The 20971-nt window shown below is 34.0% G+C and overlaps 1 protein-coding gene across 14 annotated transcripts in view; it reads right to left on the bottom strand.

Moving 5' to 3' along the window:
- Positions 1-20971, bottom strand: part of Foxp2 (forkhead box P2) — a 547259-nt gene that overhangs the window by 35452 nt on the left and 490836 nt on the right. For all 14 annotated transcript variants that reach the window (XM_058572107.1, XM_058572115.1, XM_058572108.1 and 11 more), the window contains 5 exons: positions 15697-15910; positions 13848-13952; positions 6235-6322; positions 4527-4610; positions 237-438 (listed from right to left, as the gene is read on the bottom strand). In XM_058572107.1, coding sequence (XP_058428090.1) covers positions 237-438; positions 4527-4610; positions 6235-6322; positions 13848-13952; positions 15697-15910 — 693 coding nt within the window. The remainder of the gene's footprint in view (positions 1-236; positions 439-4526; positions 4611-6234; positions 6323-13847; positions 13953-15696; positions 15911-20971) is intronic.

The following is a 20971-nucleotide window of genomic DNA, read 5'->3' as shown; positions in this document are numbered from 1 at the left end:
ATCTCTCAATGTCTCTAATGGGGAGAGCTTTCTCTCCTGAACAACCATTCAGAACAGTTCATCATGATGTGCTTAGGGAATCGCCCCTATTCGCATTTACCAAGAATAAAACAATTATCACTCCATAAATCATGACTTGCGTTTCCATGTGCTCTGGAATGGCTCATGTACAGTTGCTTCAGCTACAGTTTTCCTCTCCCAAAGTAAAAGCGCTCTACTGAGCATTCATATCCTACCTGATGACATGGGAATGTTGTATTTGTCTGAATGTCGCCTTCGTATGGCTCCCACATTGGGCACACTGGCTGGGGTGATTACTGAGGGTCCCTGGGTAATCGGGGTGACTGGGGCCGTTGGTGTGGTAGGGGTTTGAGGTAAGCTCTGTGGGGATGTCTCCAACATGTTCTTCGACATGGTGACACTAGACACCAGATTTAGCTGCAAAGGCCCAAGAGAAGGGCAGGAAAAAGGTAGAGACAAGAGAAAAAGACTTAAAAAGGTTTGACAAATGAGAGTGGATTCACTTCTACAGCTGTGTTGCCACTAATAAGCTGCAAAAGGAAGCAGCCAATCTCAACTAATTACAGGATGAAATTGTATCATAAGAACTCTAATTAGAGGATGCTGTTAGAGGTTATCTAATAATCTACTGCAATGTTACTTAGGACTAACTCCTTCTTGTCCTACCAGACTTCAGCGAAAGTATATTTCCTTAAATAAGAGCCAGTTGCTGATTATTGACTGCCCCTGTTGTTAAACAGGTCTAGCCCCTAGTGGAGCAACAACAACAGCAATAATGAAGGATGCAATGTTTTTAACGAATAGGACTTAAAGTAAGTTGCTATTCTGTTGCTGCCAGAATTTTTTTTTTTCCATAGTCCCAAATCTCAGCTGAGAGGCTCCAGCCAGCTGGAAAATTTTACACTGACCTTTAGTCTCCTTGCTAATTTGGTGGAATGGTAATGACATTACTACATATTCAAACAAAATTGTCTTAATTGCAAATTAGCCGGAGGAGGCTGAAAATTTTCAAATTAAATCTGATTGGAGATGGAGAGAGGGAAATGGAATTTCCTCACTAACAATCATTTGTGGCATGTGTTAACAAATATAATGAAATGTCAAGTTTGCCAATTCCTCTGGAAGTATCATTTTCAATTTATGATTACAGTGTCACTTAATGCTGATGTACCCTGGAAAGTGGGTGTCAGGGTAGAAAAAAGGAAAAAGGTGAGAATGTATGCAAGCTGTTTAACAGTGTGCCCTTCATTACTCCCCTCAGAAAGGCCCTGTTCTTCATTATCAAAAAACTCATATCACCTCTGTCATATTTACCACACATCTTTTGTCATAAATAGCATCCAATTAGCAAAATTTTTACGCAGGGCAGCACAGAAGATTTCTCCCATATATCCAAATGGTGTTCATAAGAGGTAATCTACAGGCCTTTTCATTTTATACAGGAATCTATATGACCAAGCAAGAACACTAATTTTAATTGTTTTGCTTCTCCATAAAGTAACTGCTGAGTGGCTAAATAGAGAATATTCAGCTTTTGTATATAATTTAGTAACACCTGCCTTTTAAAATCCCAAATACACTTCTTAAGATAAACCTTTTTTTAATGGGGAGAAAATGATGTGTACAGCATTGATTGATCTTTCTTTGTGGATTTGTTTTACACATTTAGTCAGTAGAGAGATTTGTTAGGGAAACAAAAATTAACATATGCCAGCTAATTGTTCTTCTTTCTTGGGCAGCAGCCAGAGGAAGCACATTAGCAGTCTAATAATAACGACTGGCACCCTGAAGGCATCCCCAAGTGCATCTGTTCCCAATAAACCACAAACTGTTATTCTGTTCATACTCTAAGCCAGCAGACTGGGCTGGGAATTCTTTGTTACGCACATAAATAAAAGCTGAGATAATGCTACTAAATGCTGCATTTAATACATTTACAAAGCACTGGTGTAAGCTTCCCTAGGATGTACCACAGTACCTCTGCATAGTTTGAGAAATGCAGAAAGATTCGAATGCATCTGGGTGTGATGTTTCTAAAGATATTTTAAAATAACACCAAGACATACACTTCATAATGTTACAGTTAGATCACATCAGCAGCATTGCACATCTGTATGTTAAAAATACAAAGAGGAGAAAACAAAAACAAAAAAAAAAGTTTCCCATACATTTAAAAAGCAAAAATCCAAACCTCAGCTGGATGATTACACATTCACTTTTAGAATTGTAAACCAGAATAAAATGGACATACAGAAGCCAGAAAAATACCAAATTGCAGACCAATGAGATATCCATCTTGATGAATACTTGACAGGACCCTACATTTTATGAGCACATTAAAAGTTATCAAAACAGGAGAAGTACATCTTTTCCTATGCAAACTAGTCATGTTTACAATGTTATGGTAACTTATTCTGCATCCTGTAATAATAAGCACACCATGTTTGTAGACGTGCAATCACTAACTGATAAAATAGAATTTATTATTAACTAAAGGCAAGCATGTAAAAGCCAGGATGAGCACTTAGCTACCTTGGCTCATCTGAATATAGTCAAGGTTGGGTGAAACTCATTATTCAGGACTCGCAGCCTTGATAACTTTGATTTTCATCCATCCATAGCATGGCCAAAAGGTACCATTTAATGAAGTACCATTCAGAGAGTAAATGGGGTCATATAATAGACAGTGCGGTTGCACCTTGTGTTCATGTACTGATAGCTGTTAAGGGTGCAGTGATGAACCAACAGAGCTCATTTCTCCTTGGTAATAAATTCATGCTATTAATATTTATCAAATGTGTGGGCCGTCTCAACTGAGCCACTGCACATGAGACCATAAATCTCTACTATCATATCAATTTTGAAGCTTCTTTTGTACAGTGTATAAATTTTAGGGTTTTTTTTGAGGGGTGTGAGTATTGACCACTCTTCTTTCAAACCAATTTGAGGAAAGTAGTACAGTTTCCCACTTCAGATATCGCTAGTTCCAAAGGGAACTTTAAACTGTGGTTTCATTTTAAATCGCTCATCTAAGATTCTGTATTAATTGCCCACCATCAAACGCAATTAGCAATTCTTTCATGTGTGGTTTATGTAATGTAATACTTCAATTACATTATTCATTCAGGTTCTGTTTTGGATTATAGGCTGAAAATTCTTTATTAGTGTAGATGTAACCATGCTGCTGGAGTTTTTAAAAATTTACTGATTGAATAATTAATTGGAAAAGAACAAGCTGCAGATTCCTGATGGATTTATGAGACAATTATTCTGTCTTGTGATTATCTACATTATACTATAAAAGGAATGAGGAGGGAAAATCTTATTGAAAAGAAAGTTATATATACAGATTAAAAATTCTCAAAAGTTTTTTTTATTAAAAAACACAAACATTCTAAAATTAAAAAATTGTATGTCAGATATAAAAAGGCATGTCTCTTGCTTTCTATGAAGTATGTGTTTACAGAGCCCTACAGATAAATATAGTACAAAGGAAAGGCTTTGCAGAAATACCTTAGCAGAGTTTAATCAAATACAGCCTCTATGCAACAAGATAATTTTGAATAATATTAATTGGTGAGACATATTGAGACACTAGGAGAAAATCAGACAATACACTCTGTCTTCTGTCACCTTCCCCAATACAAAACCAAATGTCCTTTTTCACAAAAACAGAGGAAGAAGCAAGGCTGGCAATCGCTAATCATCAGGCTATACAGGGGCCTTATTAAAAAGTATCCTACAAACTTTCATTAAACTAGAGTTACCCAGTTGATTACTCTAAGTTTCTGTGCAAACATTAGCTGGGTGAGATAACAAAGTATATTCTTTTCCACAGTCTGTGTATCTGACTATATTATCAGGTGGAGCTTAAACCTCATATATTCTTGAAGGAAACTGCAGTTTTTATTTTCCATAATCACCCATTTCCCTTTTGTGATAAGCTCTCTGAATTAACATTACGTATAATATACAGTAAAGCATATCAACATGTGAAATACATCTTAACTGAAATAACCACCAAAGAAATAGGACAAAATTGACCGTAAAAGTACCATGACACTTTGACAAAATATTTGATAAAAAAAGTCTATTTATATGTATCTTATGATTGATCTAAGTCTTTGTCAGCACACCACATACCTTCCTATTTATGATTGGTACTGTTACTGCTTTTCAGGTGGCTCAAAGTGGATTTCCTTTTAATATCTGTAAACCTATCACAGAAAGATATTCTCTCTGGCTCCAGCCTCAAGGCAGTGATTTGAGCACTGATAGGTGTACTTTGTTTAGTGTCACCCATGGTGTAGATTGGATAGATTTTGTAAAAGATAGCATTACTTTAAAAGAAACATACAATTTGACAAGAGATTGCATTTTACTTTCATTTTATTGCCATATTTTTCATCACACTCATTGTTTTCTAACTGTCACTAAATTGTTCATTTTCTTAGTCTGTTACCTCGGTAGAGCTATTTACTGTTTATAAAGCAATATGCACTTACAGGTTTGGGAGATGGTTTGGGCTCTGAGGGTCGCATGTGCAAGTGGGTCATCATTGCTTGAAGACGTTCCCGTTCTTTAGAAAGCTGTTAAGAAAGAGTGAGATCAGAAGCATTTTAGAAATGACTGATACAGCTATTTTATTGCAGTGATACATCTTATCATTGAGCTTGTCTCAGAGTAATGATTCCTGCATATAAAAGTCTGTGTCAGTAGGAACTTATCTAGGAGGAAATGCAACTTTAGCTATGGAGGGGGGGAAAAAAACTTTTATAGCTTTCCTTATGTTAAAAGGTCAGAGAAAACAAATAACACTTCATCTTTTTGTCAATAAGAGAATTGAGGTCACAGTTGCCTCGACAGTAACAAGTTACCGAAACCATAAATTAGAAGGCCCATGGTGTCTCTTTAAAGTCCTGTGGACACTGTTAGCAATGGACTAGTGCCAACAGCTGTGAAGGGGTGAAGGGTTCTCAAAGCGAAGTGCCTGCCAGGATTGTCTACACACTTCATGCATTCCCACTGAGGTCCAGTTAGTGCCCCCTGCAATCTGCCATCATCAATCTAATTCAATAGAGTGACAGAGACCAGGCAGTGTGAAACGCTGAACTCTGCCACGGAGTCGGCATCTACACTTGCACTGGGTCTCATTACAACTGACGGACCTTACTTTTCCATCAGTCAGACACGGCAGAAAAAAAAGAGAGAGAGAGGCGTAATTGGTCACACTGCAGACTATCATCAGCTGAACTCTTATGTTTTATCCACCTTTCATAAATGGTAAACAGGTTTACAAAAAGCTTTTTATATTACAACAGTGATGATGCCTTTTATGTGTCCTTGATAATTTTACAACTCACAAGAAAATATTTTTTAGTTTTTTTTTTTTTTTTTTTCTGGAAGAAACCAACAATACTGAGTTTGAAACAATTTAAGAAGTAGTGAAGAGTGAGGAAAAAATGCCTGTTTAATTAGATCAAAGTATTAGTTTGAGAAAAAATAATCTTTATGATACAATATTAGAGGAAGTCTTGAAGGGTTTATAAAATATAGCCAAAGTGAGATATAATTATTTTCTGATCAGTTTTGAAAATTCTCTTTATTTTTGGCCAAATTCTGTTTCAATATTAACAGAAAAAGTTTTTAAATATAAAACGGCTGCATTTACATAATTTATTTATTACCTCTGTGATATACATCATTATTCTAGAAAAATAGTGAGAATTTTTGTAAGTTTTAAAATTACAAATACATTTGAAGCAGAAAGGAAGTTCTCTTTCAGGGCGTGACAGACATAAAACTTTGAAGGCTAGTCTTTTGCTAAAATATAAAATCCTCTGGGAGGGGGGATGGGAATCAAGATGAATTCATGGAAAAACCATCTTTGTAATATAATCCTACCTTGTTGGGGATTTGGTCCAAACTGTATGAGGAAAAACATAAATCTGACAGTTTTGAAATAGCCAAATGTAGAGAATGTGGCCTAAAGGTTATACAGGCCTAAGTGATAATTACTTCGTAGTACAGCAATCCATCCTGAGTTATCAGTTCTTACCATTGTAAAAAACAACCTGAAATTCCACATTTCTCAATCAGTCACTGTTTCTGAGATAATTAGATGTAGCCTACAAGACCCGGCATCTGTTCAGTACTTGAATGAACACACCAGGATTCTGAGAAAGGAGTCCATTAAGTGAGCATTTGACAAACCTGTATTTCTAGCTGTTGTACCACCTGCATTTGCACTCGACATTGGGCAGTGCTTCGGTCATCCAATGCATGTTCATTGTTAAGGTGCCTATGCAAACACAAGACACAAAACAGTACATCATATGATGCCTTCCTTAGCGGTATATGCTTCTCTTAAAAGGCACTATGTCACTACGTTGAACTCATATGTTCCTCTGTGGTGGGAAAGTGGAATGCCTTGAAACTACAGAAGAAAAAGTTCAACATACTCATACATTTAGTGAAATTATGCAATACAATATTGAAACTCTTCAAGTGGTTGAAAATGTCATTGTCCCTAAGCTCATCTGTTATCATGATATATTTCCTCAAACCCTTTATAGATAACAGTAGAAATCATCACATGTATTTCGTATACTTATGCAAATTTTGTTAGAAAGGATACCATATAAATAAACCAACAGTAATTCTCAAGAGAACAAATGCAATTATCTATTCCATTGTTGATAAAAGTATTGTTCCTATTATGTTTTTTAGTGAGCAACATGGTATTTCACCAGGATGTGATGGTGAGTTACGTCAGGATGGCATCTAACGGAAACACTGATACGCTGAAAGATAATTTGTTGTTATTAATAAGTAAAGTATATTGAAAATTCTGATAATCAGAATTATAAGATTAATATCCCATGTCTAGAGTCTTAATTGGGAGACATCTATTCTAACTTACACAAAACAGTGAAAGTTGATCCTAATGATCTTACTCTAATCTTGAATATTTATTAATCTATTGTTGATATTATTATTACACTACAACTCAGTGTATAAAAAGTCTCTTTAATGAAAGGCATGTTAACAAACCAAAAGCAATTTAGTAGAGTAGCATCTCCAATGAACACAAAGAGACTCAACAATATGTACTTTGTAATTTGAAATATATAATTTATATGATTACTTCCCAGATTAAAACAGTAAGCTTCATGTAATTCAATGTCTTTTGGTGTGTTTATTTCAACAAGAAGTGAACTAAGGCAGCAATTTGAGATGTTCTCATCAATGCACTGAACAGCATATCTAACAATATTCACGAATCTAAGAATTCACTTATTTACCCACATGAGCTCAAGTATCATTTAGAATGATAGGGTCCAAAAAGTTCATTATAGTATTGAGTATAATCAACAAATACATTTTGTGCTCAAATTATTTATCTACATATCTTGAAGTTAATAATGAAACAGAAATATGTAGACATACATATATTTAATATATATGAAGAAGAATTTAAAGAGGTTTTTCTGAGAAATAACTAATTTATGAATAAGCAGGCTTATTTGTCAGCAGATCTAGGTTCAGTAATTATAAACCTTTGCTCCTTTCTTTCCCATACCTGGAAAAATTAGACAAGTTTGTTTTAATATCCCCTCATTGATCATAACAACAAAACCTCCCTGTTTCTCAGCATAATTGTCAGTCTTGGTTGAAGAGAAACTGTGAACCAAAATAGCGAGGTGGAACAGGTCAAGCTGGAGTTGTGTGGCTAGAGCTCAGGAGAGGCACTTCCCCTCCACCTGTCTGCTCTAAGCTCCGCTCTGGCAGGTTCTGTTATGAATCTAATTGCAAAGAGAACTAAAATTCACTGGTACTCTCAAAAGAAGGGATGGAATGTTAAAGTCAACCAGAGGTTAGCTCATGGTATAAAGTGCAACTAATTCCTAACTCAGAAGACAAGATGTAAAAATTGTTTTTCAGAATTTTTATCTCTAAACTTTTAATGAACAATGAGACAATTTCCTAACAATGTAATATAATAACCAGTTGTATTCTTAAGGTTGAATATTGTTGTATTTTTTAAAGAATTTTTTCACTATGCTTCTCTTGGGGAACACACATAATTTATCCCACAATCAGTCTAAAGAATGCATATTTTAAAAACTGCCTCAGCTATAAACAAAGATTAGGGTATAAATAGAACAAACAGGATAACAAGATCCAGTTTCACAAAAAAGGTATATTCAGCCTAACATGTTTATTTTTGCATGAAATCACTTTTTCAAAAGGTTTTTTACACTTGTTTACTTCTGAGTGATAATCATTATCTTATATTTAAAGAACCAAAAAAAAAAAAAGTACAAAATGTTTGCATTATATACTTGGGTCTTAGAGACCTATTCAATTTATCTATGCAGCTTTTATTAGAATAGAGACTGTAGACTACAATAATAGTCAATGAGGTTTTGTCTTGATTGAATTTTTCAGTGGAACACAAAAGAACCTTGCCATTAAAATAGTCCTTTATTCTCCTGTATGAAGGCGAAAGGTTTTTAAAGTGTTGTGATGTTCAGTAATGAGCCTCTATCTAAATTATCATTGGTGACAAACTCACAAAGCACTTTTCGAGGACACATAGTTATGAAATGCCAGAGCTGCCACTTTCTTTCCTGTAATTATAGGCTAGCTTGCAGCCCTTCAATGATCATTTATAGAACAGCCTCCAGTGGATTACTGAGAACTTGAAAAACACATACATACCTCTGCCACATCTCCCTTCTCCTTTCCTCGCTATTGTTTACCAGTGATATGTAAAATAATAGTGCCTATTCATTCCCCCTACTTAATTATGCCAATCAAAGTACAGAAATAGTGTCGGATATAAATACAATGTAATAAGACTAAATAAATAGGCTAAGTATTAACATTAAATTATGAATTTATGTATTTATGACTATTTTGTGCCCAGATTATTCTCTTTTATGTTTTTATAACTATCTCAGGTACTACATATTGCTGTTCAAAAATTCTCTATGATTTATAAATCAAGAATGAGATAATACTGAAAAATGAGAGGATTGGTGGATTTTCTCAGTCAGTGCCTAATTGCTGTTTCAAAATGCATATGCAAAGGGACATTTCATTAATCATTTAATCATGTCCCTTGCAGGAAGTTGGAACTAATGTTGCAAATACCCTTTTCATATGAATGCTCCATAATACTATCTTATGCATTTGATATATTGCCTATGTCATAAATTATGGCTGCTTCAAAAGGACCAAGTGGGGTTGCTATCCCTGAAGATGCTTGTTACAAAACCTTTATTAAGTTTCTTTTCTTTTCTTTTCTTTTTTTACTTATTGCTAGTTCTATTTCACAGCTTCATACTAGCCAACAATAATACTCTTTCTGATGGCAAAGGTCTGTAAATTACCCATGCAATCACTAACACCATTTCACAGGCCTGTTCTACTTCTACTGGTCTGCTAACAAGGCGATTACACACAAATTACTGAATGCCTATGAAATATTTAAATGCATTCTACTCTACTATGCATTAATAAGAGCAAAGCAAGCTCTGGAATTCTGGTTAGCTCCAGTCCCTAATGTTCCCTAATGAGCCTCTTACCGAGACTGCAGTTCAAACAGAGAGGTGAAGAAAAAATGCAAAGGGGGCCTTCAGAAAGGCAGCACTGAACAAACATCGTGTGAGCCAGTTCTAATTTATGGGTCACTTTATAGGTATATTGATTTTTGTTTTCAAAATGGAATAAATGATGTGGTCGACTGACGTTCTTTCAGAACTGCATTGAACCTGCGTGCTAGGTAGGTAGTGTGAACTAGGAAAAAACGTAAATACGCAGAAGTCTTTCTAAAAACAATTAAGTGAGCATTTCAGGAAGACAAAAAGTAGGAAAGGATCCTTCCAATTTATTTGGTGCACAATTCTCTTTAATGAAGCTATTATGGTTATGAATGCACATGGTAACTTCAATTATATACATTCCAGATTAGCAATTCAATTTTAACCTCTAGATTTTTCAAATTCATTTAAAGTTATAGCATTCTATAAGCTAAAAAGGGATCAGATTTAAATCCAAGTATGTCAGAGACTGTTTTAACAAAATGTTTCACTTGCATATCACTGGTGTTTGATTTATTTTGCATCAAGCTTTTTATGTTTAAACACTGACAGGAGTTTAAATACAAAATGTTAGCTGTCACTATTCATTTAGCTGATTATGTGAGATGCCTTAGTTTTGAGAGATGGGGGCACTGTCACCAAAAGAAACAACATTCTGACAAGTTCAAAGAATGCCTTCTTGAGGTCATAATTTTGTAGCCATGCTGCCTAGTCAAAGACAAAGAAATAGACAATACACACTAAGTAAGAGCATAATTTTTTAGAGTAGTCAGATGTAAGAAAAATGAAAACAAATTTCTGTTAAATAAACTATTCTGTTTTCACTGCCTTTTCTACCGGTCTTTATATAGTATCATGCTTTAAACATTTAACTTGGAACAAAATTCATTCATGTTCATCAACTAATTAACATCTTTACTATACTGATATTTATATGGATGTTTTTATGGACACTACCCCTTCTGCTTTTCTTAAAAGAGTATTTTCCATCTTTGAATCTCAGATCATGTTTTGTTTGCTGGCGTCTGCACATGCAGCTTCAAGAACACTTGTCTGCTAACTGGAATGCTATATTGTAAACCTTTTGGCTCAAGCTCTGAAAGTCAATCCATCTACATTCAAGCTGACTTAGGTCCAATGGAATGATAATTAATTTTGCAGGCAAACTACACTAAAATTTTGTCAGACATTATTACATTTTGACATTTATAAGACAGTAATGAAGAAGTAGTATTAAGTGCTTTTAGTGATCTAGTGAGATCCTCAATTACTGGTCAGAAAACTGGTTAGCTTCTATCAACACCTACTTTATAGTAAAGTTTGAAATTTTTCCTAAATGTTTTTAGCTTGGACTTACTTCTTCATCTTTTATTTTCTGTTTTTGTTTTATTACTATAAATAATCACTTCTATCTCAATCTTAATTTTTTAATTCAATAGAAAAGAATACCTCAATAGCTTTATGAGAATACATGTAGGTTCATCCTAGGTATATACTACCTAATAATAAGAATGACTATATGTACATGTATGACTATTTTATACATGCTTATGTATAAAACCCCTTATATCTGACATAAGCAACTATCTGTCTATCTTTGGTGCTAGGCAAAAATAGATGCTACAGTTTGGAGGTGTAAAGTGAGAAAGGGAATTTGAGAATATTACTATATTTTCTGATGTCCTTTGTTATGTAACATATGTAGGCTAAGCAGAGATAATGGATTGTTTCCTTTTTTCCCCCAAAAACCAATGGATAAGTTGTCTAATATCAAATTAAAGCTGAAGCTGTCAATTTTATTTTTAGTGCATTTTAAAACCAATTCACTTCATAACATGTCTTAAAAACCTTTATAGTAGACTCTGGATATACAAGTTTGTGAGAATGATGAACAGGGAAACTGGGTCCTAAAGACCTTTCCAGGTTTTTGACTTGCCTGCCACCTAACCCCACCCCCCAAACTCAACTCTCTCCTTTATGACAAAAGAAAAGCAAAGTCTTCTGAGGAAATGTGAGCAGGTAAGGACAACTCCATTTCACATCACACACAGTTACTGAAGAAGAGAAGTTCATTCAATTATAAAATGCATTGTTTTATTTCTCCTGAGTTTTTCACATCTTTAAGGAAAAGACAGTACCAATGTGAAAAAAAAAAAACATGTCTAATTAATATTTTATTTCAGTACAATAGCCTGACATTAGTTCTGATAACAGAATTTATCACAGATCTTTGAATTAGAAAATCTAAGGCATATCATAACAAAATGGACTAAAAGAAAGACCTTAAAATCTACTGTCATTAGTCCTGTCATCCCTGTAAAGTTAATGGGTTGGAAAAATGGTCAGTCTTTGAAACCAAAGTTGATATTTAATTGAGAGGAAATGCTTTTTTAATTGTAATTTCTTCAGTTTTTCTTAAAAAAATAAAAATCCTGGCATGAGTATGAAAAAGAAACACAGAAGATAAAATGAGAGTTCATATTCGTCTGCTTGTTAGTAATAAAAATGATAAATATTTGAGATCAATAAAATTGTTCCTCTCCATGTGTCACAAAGCAAATCATAGTGCAGGAAAGATATATATATATATATATATATATATATATATATATATATATATATATATATATATCTTTATATATATATATATATATATATATATCTTTATATATATATATAAGATATATATATATATATATATGTATATATATATATATATTTTTTTTTTTTTTTTCTCCCTCAAGATGTATGTTTAAAATTTTTCAGAAAGAACTATTTGGAGCCCCTTTCCCAAGTAGGTCATTATATAGCTTAAATTGGCATTCTTAAGAAATAATAGCAATAGTCCTTAAATAATCTCAATGAGAACCAATAATACATTGATAAGGACTGATATATTAAAAAGAAGAAATGTGAGATTAGTTTTTAAAATAATTTACACCCCTATATTCCATCTTTGACAATTTCTTTTTAAGGAGGAAAAAACTTAAAATCACCTAACATTTGTAAACATTCTCTTTGCTTAGAATAGTACAATGAGCTTCATGCACAACAAAATGGCAGCTCACCACTGTCTTGGTATATAAGAAGTGCAAATTTTCATTTATGGCCATTTACAAAGAGCCATTGTGGTATATGAAGGAAATTTTCTCTTAATTGGTCAGAAATGATGAAAGGTTAAAAAATCTTTGTGGAAGTCTGACTGTAATTCAGTATAAAGTTATTATGATGCCAAGTACTTGTGCCTTGTTGTTAAGGTGCTTTTCTCTATACTCTGTAGTCCGTCTACCATTTGTAAACACATCTTTTTGATGTTTCTGCCAACATCCTGGCAACAAAGCAGTGCAATTTCAAATGAGCTAATTAACTTAATTGTTGATGAAGCATGAAACAGTTCATTCACCCTGTTAGCTGCACCATGACAACATAAGAGTCTCAGCCTGTGAAGTTACTCATCTCCATAAACCTATCTGTAGCTCTCCGTTTAGATCTCTCATATAGGAGAATCATGCATTGAAAATGCTTTATAAAAGATAAATATTCTCATTTGAAGAAGACCCCTTAAGGATTTTTTAAAAAAACAAAATGTGATTGTATTAAGAAGTTAAGCACACACAAAATTTTGATTTTAAGCTAGAAAGGCCATGTAAACTATAATACAAATACATAGCCACATATGTTTCTTTATATTTCTGAGGGCAAAAAGTAACGATGCAAATGAAATGTAGTTATTTCTTTAGATTTTAGACACCATTAACTTACATTTTTTTAAATTCTCGTTCTTAAATATCATTCTTCAAAGTAGGGAATATAAAATCTGTGGCTAAACAAATAAACCTGCAAAATATGCTATTTATTTAATCGTAGAAAGATTTTATGACTAGGCACATATTAACTTGAATTTTCACTAGAAATGGAAAATGTAAGAGAATCCTATCTACATCCAGGTCTCCTACTTTAATACTAGGCTAATATTTTCCATTCATTCAAAAATCTTACTGAATGGCCTATAAGATATTTTCATAAAAGATGAAGATGAGGTGGGGTCCCCCCTTAGACTGACTTTGCCAATCCACTTGTTGGAACACACACACAGAAAACTTGACATGTCTTAGGATAGATCTTTTCATTCCTCTTCTTTTGTTCATTTATAACAACATACCTGGAACTCCCATATAATCCACACCGCCCTCCCCACCAGAAGAGTTAAAAACCTACTTTAAAAATTGTCCAAAATCTTCACAAATGCTTTCACAGCCTGGCCATTTGCAAACTCCATGGCCGTAGAGAGTGTGAGAGGCCCCAGTCTCCTCATGTGACGAGCTGTAGCAAAAGAATAGGACGTCAGATTCATCTCAAAAAGCCATAATCGTTGCAGGCTGCTAGCGCCTGTCAGGTTACGATCAGTGACAAACAGGTCAAAACAGGTCAATTCAGCTCAGAGCAGTCAGAAAAATTTAATCGTTCTATTGAATAGTTCAACTGCCAAGGCTAGATGATGTTCCAATTAGAGGAGAAATAGAGCCAAAGATGACTGTTAATAAAGGATGAAAAACTAAGAGGACTGTATAATATCATATGCTAATCCTGCCATATGACCTTAGTATAACATTTTACCTCTAAATACAAAAAAAAATATATTCTTATATGTTCAAATGGAAAAATTTATTTTCAAGAAAGCAATCAGAGAGTCATAAGATTTTTCAAATGCTCCTTTTCAAAAGACAGAAAACTTTAGGATAATTTAAATTGCTTAATATTTATGTGTGAACCATATATAATCCTACACTTGATTTGAAAAACTTGTACTATGGAACAGTATTTGTTAGCTATATCCTTATATGATTATTGCAGACTTTTGATAAGTGAGTATTATATCTGATGAAGAGATCCTAGAGAAATGAACCAACTTCTGAAGTATGTAATCATCAAATTAATCTCAATTAAAACAACAGCATGAAAGCATTCAGAGGCATACCATTTTATAATGATAAAAGCTAACACGAAAAATTTTCCATGATACTTAAATTAAGACCAGCAACTTCACACCAAATTATAGATTCTATTTTTAAATTATGCTGTAATTAAATATACATTTCTTTGAAAAAAAGAAGTTTTATGACAGAATTTGTTGCAGCAAGGACGATACATTCATATTACATAACAGAATAACATTAATCCACCACACTTACATGACGCTTGCAACTATATATGAGCTTAAGTCACTCCCTAACGAAATCCCATATTGAGTTTTCTTCACTTAAAAGGAGACTTTTTCATTTTGAGCAATATTTTAACTTATGTACTTATGCAAATCACTTGAAAGGACATGATTAGTGATATGCCTGAATAAATAGATGGATCAAACTACTTGTATGTTCCCTTTACAAAAACAGATTTTACACACCTAAAATAAAACACTAAGTCAAAAAATTATCTAACATACACTTATTTAACATTGTTAATTGAAGGCAAATAACTTTTCTTTATGATGTTTAGTTGAATTTATTCAGAAAATTACCAAACATCCATTTTTATGTATTTACAAATTCCAGTACACCACAAGTATAAAAAACGGCAAACTACATTTTCTGCCTTCTGGTTTATTAGGCTTGTGCTCATATATTTGTATAAATATATTCTCTAATTTCTAAGTACATGTTTAAAACCTATATTAAGGGGGATGAGTATGTATGCAACTTTAATTATTTGAAATTAAAGAACTAGATTTTAGTTTCAAAAATGGTAAAACGTTCTTTAACAATCAGGTTAATCACAATTTCTTAGTCACCAAATTATATTGACAGAATTCATGCCACCTGCACTTATGAAAAATTATATTTCCTCAGGTAAACTCCCCAACTACATCTATCAGAATGCTGCCTTTTGAATAGCACTTTTTAATAATAAAAAAAAATACATAAAATAAACAGTTTAATGATTTCTTTTTAACTTGTTCTATATGTACTTTGTCTCTGTTAAGAACAAATCATTATTTTTAGCTTCATCAGTGGTGGAAATAAAACCTGGTGATAGGTAAATATGGAAGGCAACAAATGAGATTTACCTGTCTCTCCTTGCATTTAGAACTGAAGACTGTCCATTCACGATGGAATGATGCGTGACTGGTGGTGATGCTTTGGAAGTGGTGGAGGAGGTAGTCGAGGAGGAACTGTTGGTAGTGAGGTCTAGCCCTCCGTGCTTAATGCCATTGTCTTCCATACTGTGGACTCCAGTCACTTCTTTCCATAACTGCTGAATCTCAGCAGGACTTAAGCCAGCTATAAAATAAAAGAAAGGCCCCACTAACATAACAAGGTAAAGTTTACAGGATGGGCTTGGGCTTATTCATGGATTAATGCCAACAACAAATGCGATGTTACCAGCATTGATATACAAAAAAAAAAAAAAAAAGATCACTTTTACATCATCAGGCCCATAGTGTTTGTCTTGACTTATGAGTTATTTGCTAAAGATTACCAACTTGAAGACAGTACAGAGAATAATAGTAATGGGGATAATATCAAAGGTTAACAAGAAAAAAATCAAAATAAAAAAACCCCTGCAAGTTTTATTTGAAAATTAAATAATTCATTCCTTATGAGTTGCTTATACTTAACTGCTTACTAGGGGAAAACTGATGGAGAACTAGATTTTAGAAGCAGCACATTTGAAAAGAAATGAAAAGAAAGCATAAATAAAGAGAGAAAGGCAATATATCAGGACAAAACAGTAAACAACCCAAAAAGAAATAGTTGACAATTATCTGGTTATTTTCTGTTTCCCAGAAAGGCAAACCATGTAACTGGATTTCATTTTGGGAGTTGAATAAACCAATGTGCTTACCCACATAGATCAATTAAGTAGAAAATATCTAAACCTCTCCTTCATTTATGATTGATGGATAAAAAAAAATCAACTACTCTACACAATTATCTGGTTCAGATTATGTATATTTACCAGATTGTGAAACAATGAAAATAGAAAAGCTAAGCATAATCCTTTGATTTTTACTATAATTTTGAAATAAGTTGAGAAAATATTACTCATAATATTTGGCTTACGAAAAAGGACTTATAAGTGCTAAGTACTGTACCTTCATGTGTGTTTTTTTTTTTTTTAATATGCTTTATGCTCTTCAATCTTTACTACAAGCTAATGGAACTAGTACTTTTATTTTAACCAATTTATGGCTAAGGAAACGAAAAAAGAGAACAAGATTCAGAATATGTCCAAGGTTACAAAGCTAATCCATAGTAAAGATATGACTGTAATACCTTTGATCTTAAATATTATATTAAAAATATTAAAATAACTGCCTAAAGATGTACAAGAGGAAATGAAGCAGTAATTATAAGGACTATCATTTATTAAGCATTTACTATATTCTGAAGCTTTACACTTGCTCTCTACTTTCATAATCTCAGTTGATCTCACTGGAGGTTATGAATCATATTTTGTAGATGAGCACAAGAAGTCTCAGAAATATTAAAAATATTACCTCAAACTCAGTCAAATCATAACAAGAGTAGAATTCTAACCCATTACCCCTTAGCTCCAAAACCTATGCCTTTATTACTATGTACACTTATATCCAATATAAAGAAGGAAGTATCCCCACTTCCAACCCCACCCACAACAAATCACTGGGATGGTGATCAGACAAGAGATGTGTGGACAGGGTACATTGAAAGGGCAGGGGAACAAAGGCAAGGTAATAGAGGGTGCTGGTGAGGAGGGTGGACCCAGCATTTCACCCCTGCATATGGAAAAAAAAATCACCAATCTAGACATGGTGGTAAACAGTCAATAGTAACCCAAAGAATTCTCACTTTTCCAAACATAACTTCTGGCCAAATTATTCATTATGGTTGTGACCTTAAATTGCATGCCTAGCACATCTGCATACAGGTAGTTTTACCGAAGCTATTGTGTCTGTGATTCTGTTTCCTTAAGATGTTAAGACATAGCCTGAGATGAAAGAAAGGACAGGATAATTCAGTTTATAAAGTTATTTTGGTATAATTTGATTTTTTTCTATTAAAAAAGTGGGTGGCTTTACAAAGATATTTTTTCTGTTACATAGAAATGATTTTATATAAAATATTAATTATTGCTTTAATTCTGGCTTTAACATAGCATTCTGAAACTTCCTAACTACAACTTTTTGATTACTTGTCTGTATATGATAGATGTCCTAACAGCAGAATTCCATCAGCAAATCCGTTGTCTTGATGGTGTCAGCAAACTCTTGGCTTCCTACCTGCTGCTTCTCTGCTCCACCTTCAACTCTTGCCTGGACCGCTTGTATAGCTTTCCAACTCACTTCCCACTTTTACTTTCTACGTATGAATTTGCTCTTCAATAGCAGGCAAAAATCACCTTTTTAAATGTGAATCAGATTCTATCTGTTTTCAGGCAAAGCCACCAAAGGCTTTTTATAACAATCAGAAAATAGCCCAAACAAGAGAACAAGAGAAAACAAAAACAAAACACTCACTGTGGCCTATGACGTGGGCACTTATTATTTGGCTCTTGTCACTCTGAGACCTTCTATCATGCTCTTCATATTTAATTTAATTATTATATCAGCCTTCTGCTTCTCTAAGGCATCAAACATTTGCTCCCTTTCTCTAAGGCATCAAACATTTGCTCCCTTTCTAATCCTTGCCCTAGCCATCCCCCCAGCCTAGGCTACTCTTGTTGCAGATATTCCCATGGCTTTCTCCCTTCCTTTAACTTAGATAACTTGAAGAAGGTCTGAAGGCCACAGATCACCTCTTGTTGTTTATAATTTTAATTTTAATTTTTTTGAGCAGTGAAGGAGACTTTTATTCTTGGGTAATAAAAGAAGAGGGAGATAAACTTGCGAAAGAACTTCCTACCCTTTTGGGATGTGGAGGTTATAGATAAAAGGTAAAAGAAATGAAGATGGAGACAGGCTAATTAATGGGAAGGAATATTCATGTCTTTTTGGTAATGGGTGGAGATTTTCTGGGAATTTGGGCACCACCTCTTTTTGCTCCTTTTATGGTTCTTTTGTCATCATCATGACAAATGTCAACTGTCAGAGTGCCAGGGGATGTGTCATCTGGCATGCAGATGGGACTATAAGGAAGTGATGTTGTCAGATGGTCACTCTGGCAGCCATCTTAGATTCAATGAGTTTTGGCTAGTCCCAGAAGACAGACTTCTGGCCTTCAGGCCTTCAGGCATCTTGTCTAAACAAGACCAGGGCTGGGTAGAAGTTCAGCTATGTCACCTAGTCAGTAAAAGATTTCTTATTTTCACTTTTCATTCTGGAAAGGTACTGAAGGGCAAAGGTCTATTTTCTATAAGTTTTTCAAGATGAATTTGGGTGTTTTCTAGAGGTCCATTAGAGGAGTGAACATTTTTCCTAGCTCATCTTAAATAAGTCTGTTTATCATCTGTTGGGAGACTTAGTTGTTCATACCCCTTAGTGACTATCATTTGTAACTTTATGGCCTTGAGCCTTTTACTTAGGAAGGAGACCAGGTGAAGATGCAAGAGGAGGAGGTGAGCTACTAGGGTGACCAAAAGGGGCAAAAAACAGGTAATGTAATGTTTGTTAGAGACTTTGTAATCATGTTTTAAATATTTTGGGCAGAGATGGCTGCAATGTGATCATGGAGCCAGGTTATTTTTTCTGAAAGCCTGCAGACTGCTTTTTTTTTTTTTTTAATGATTCCACAGGAATTTATATAAAAACAATAGAATGTGCTGGGTGTTAATTATCATTATTTCTTTGTCAATATTATTTTAAAAAGAAGTTAGGCATTTAATCCTAGAGTAAAAAGAATCCTTATAAACCATAAGCCTTTAGGACACAGAAAGGAACCCAATCTGACAGGAAATCAAATGAAGATATCCATGCTCCTGGTTACCACTAGGAAATTTAACAGCACAGGCATTTTGATAAAACTTCTATTGCAGGATCAGGTCCCAGGATCAGGCCTCTATTTCACAGTGGTTGGGAAGGTCACCTTCTCTCACAAGCTTCTGACCAGTGTGTTGATACTGCCCTTCCCCACTTCATTCTTCAAGCATCCTTTCACTCCTTATCATCCTTTGTTTTGCTTTAAGAACATTTATTGCTTTCTTAAAACCATGGAGCTACTGATCAGTCCATCTGTTTATTTATCTGTTTCTTGTTATCACCAGTCTCTACTAAAATTTAAGCTTTATAAAAAGAAATACATCTTATTTTACTGGCATATCCACTGTGTCTAGAACAGTCCCTGGTTTATGTCCCAAAATACTTGTTGATTTCACTGATTTTAACAGAATCCTACAATTCTCAAAGGCATGTTGATTCCCATATAGGAATTTTGAGACTATTAAAGGGCATCCTATTAATAGGAGTATTCCTACCTAGAAGACTAATACCCAAAGAATTTTGAATGGTAACTAGTTATTTCTAACACAGATTGTATGGCCACCAACATTTTATATTTCAGTTAAATGCTATGCTTTATGTTATATTTATATTACAAATTAATGGTATTTTTAATTATTTAACTTATGGGCATTATTAATAACTTGATTCATGTAAGTATCACTTACCTTGTCAAAGAAGAGTTCCATGGTTCTGTTCATTTGTACTGAATGTCAGTGATGTTACCATGACCCGATATGGCAACAAGTGCTAGCTACTTAATAGGCCCTCAATAGAGACATAATGAATAAATAACCTGCTCATCATCTAAATACTGTTTCTTAATTAAAAGGTAGAGAAGGTGTTTTCAAATATTATAGACAAAGGACAAAGAATAAAAGAAGTAAAAAGAATTTCTTTTAGTAGCAGTGGTTACCCATTTCATAACTACCCAGGATTCTTTAAAACTGCCAATGGCCTGGGGTTGTGGCTTAGTGGTAGAGTGCTTGTCTTGCATGCATGAAGCACTGGGTTCCATCCTCAGCACCACATAAATAAATAAAATAAAAGTACTGTGCCCATCTACAACTTAAAACAGACAAACAAACAAGAAACACACACACACACACACACACACACACACAAAACCTGCCAATGCCCCTGACCCCAGCACAGACCAATTAAACTATCATTTTGGAGGTGGGATACAGGCATCCGTAGATTTGAAGCTCCACCGGTGATTCTAATACACTCATGATCTAGCATTGAAGTTAGTTTTTTAAAGTAAAATAATTACCTTGCTCTTTAGACAATTACTTAGATTTTTTTTTATGAATACAAAATTATTTATCAATATTAAATAGTTGTACAATCAGTGTTGCGAACTTCAAAAGTTTTATGAGTTTCAAAGCCTTGATAGTTTTCAAGAGTTAAAGTAGTTTATTTT

Source organism: Marmota monax, unplaced genomic scaffold (genome assembly GCF_021218885.2).
Source record: "Marmota monax isolate L192 unplaced genomic scaffold, Marmota_monax_Labrador192_F-V1.1 WCK01_AAM20220418_F8-fsc00027, whole genome shotgun sequence".
Lineage (NCBI taxonomy): Eukaryota > Metazoa > Chordata > Mammalia > Rodentia > Sciuridae > Marmota > Marmota monax.
The sequence above is the reverse complement of the archived record's forward strand: the minus strand, read 5'-3'. Positions and strand labels throughout refer to the sequence as shown.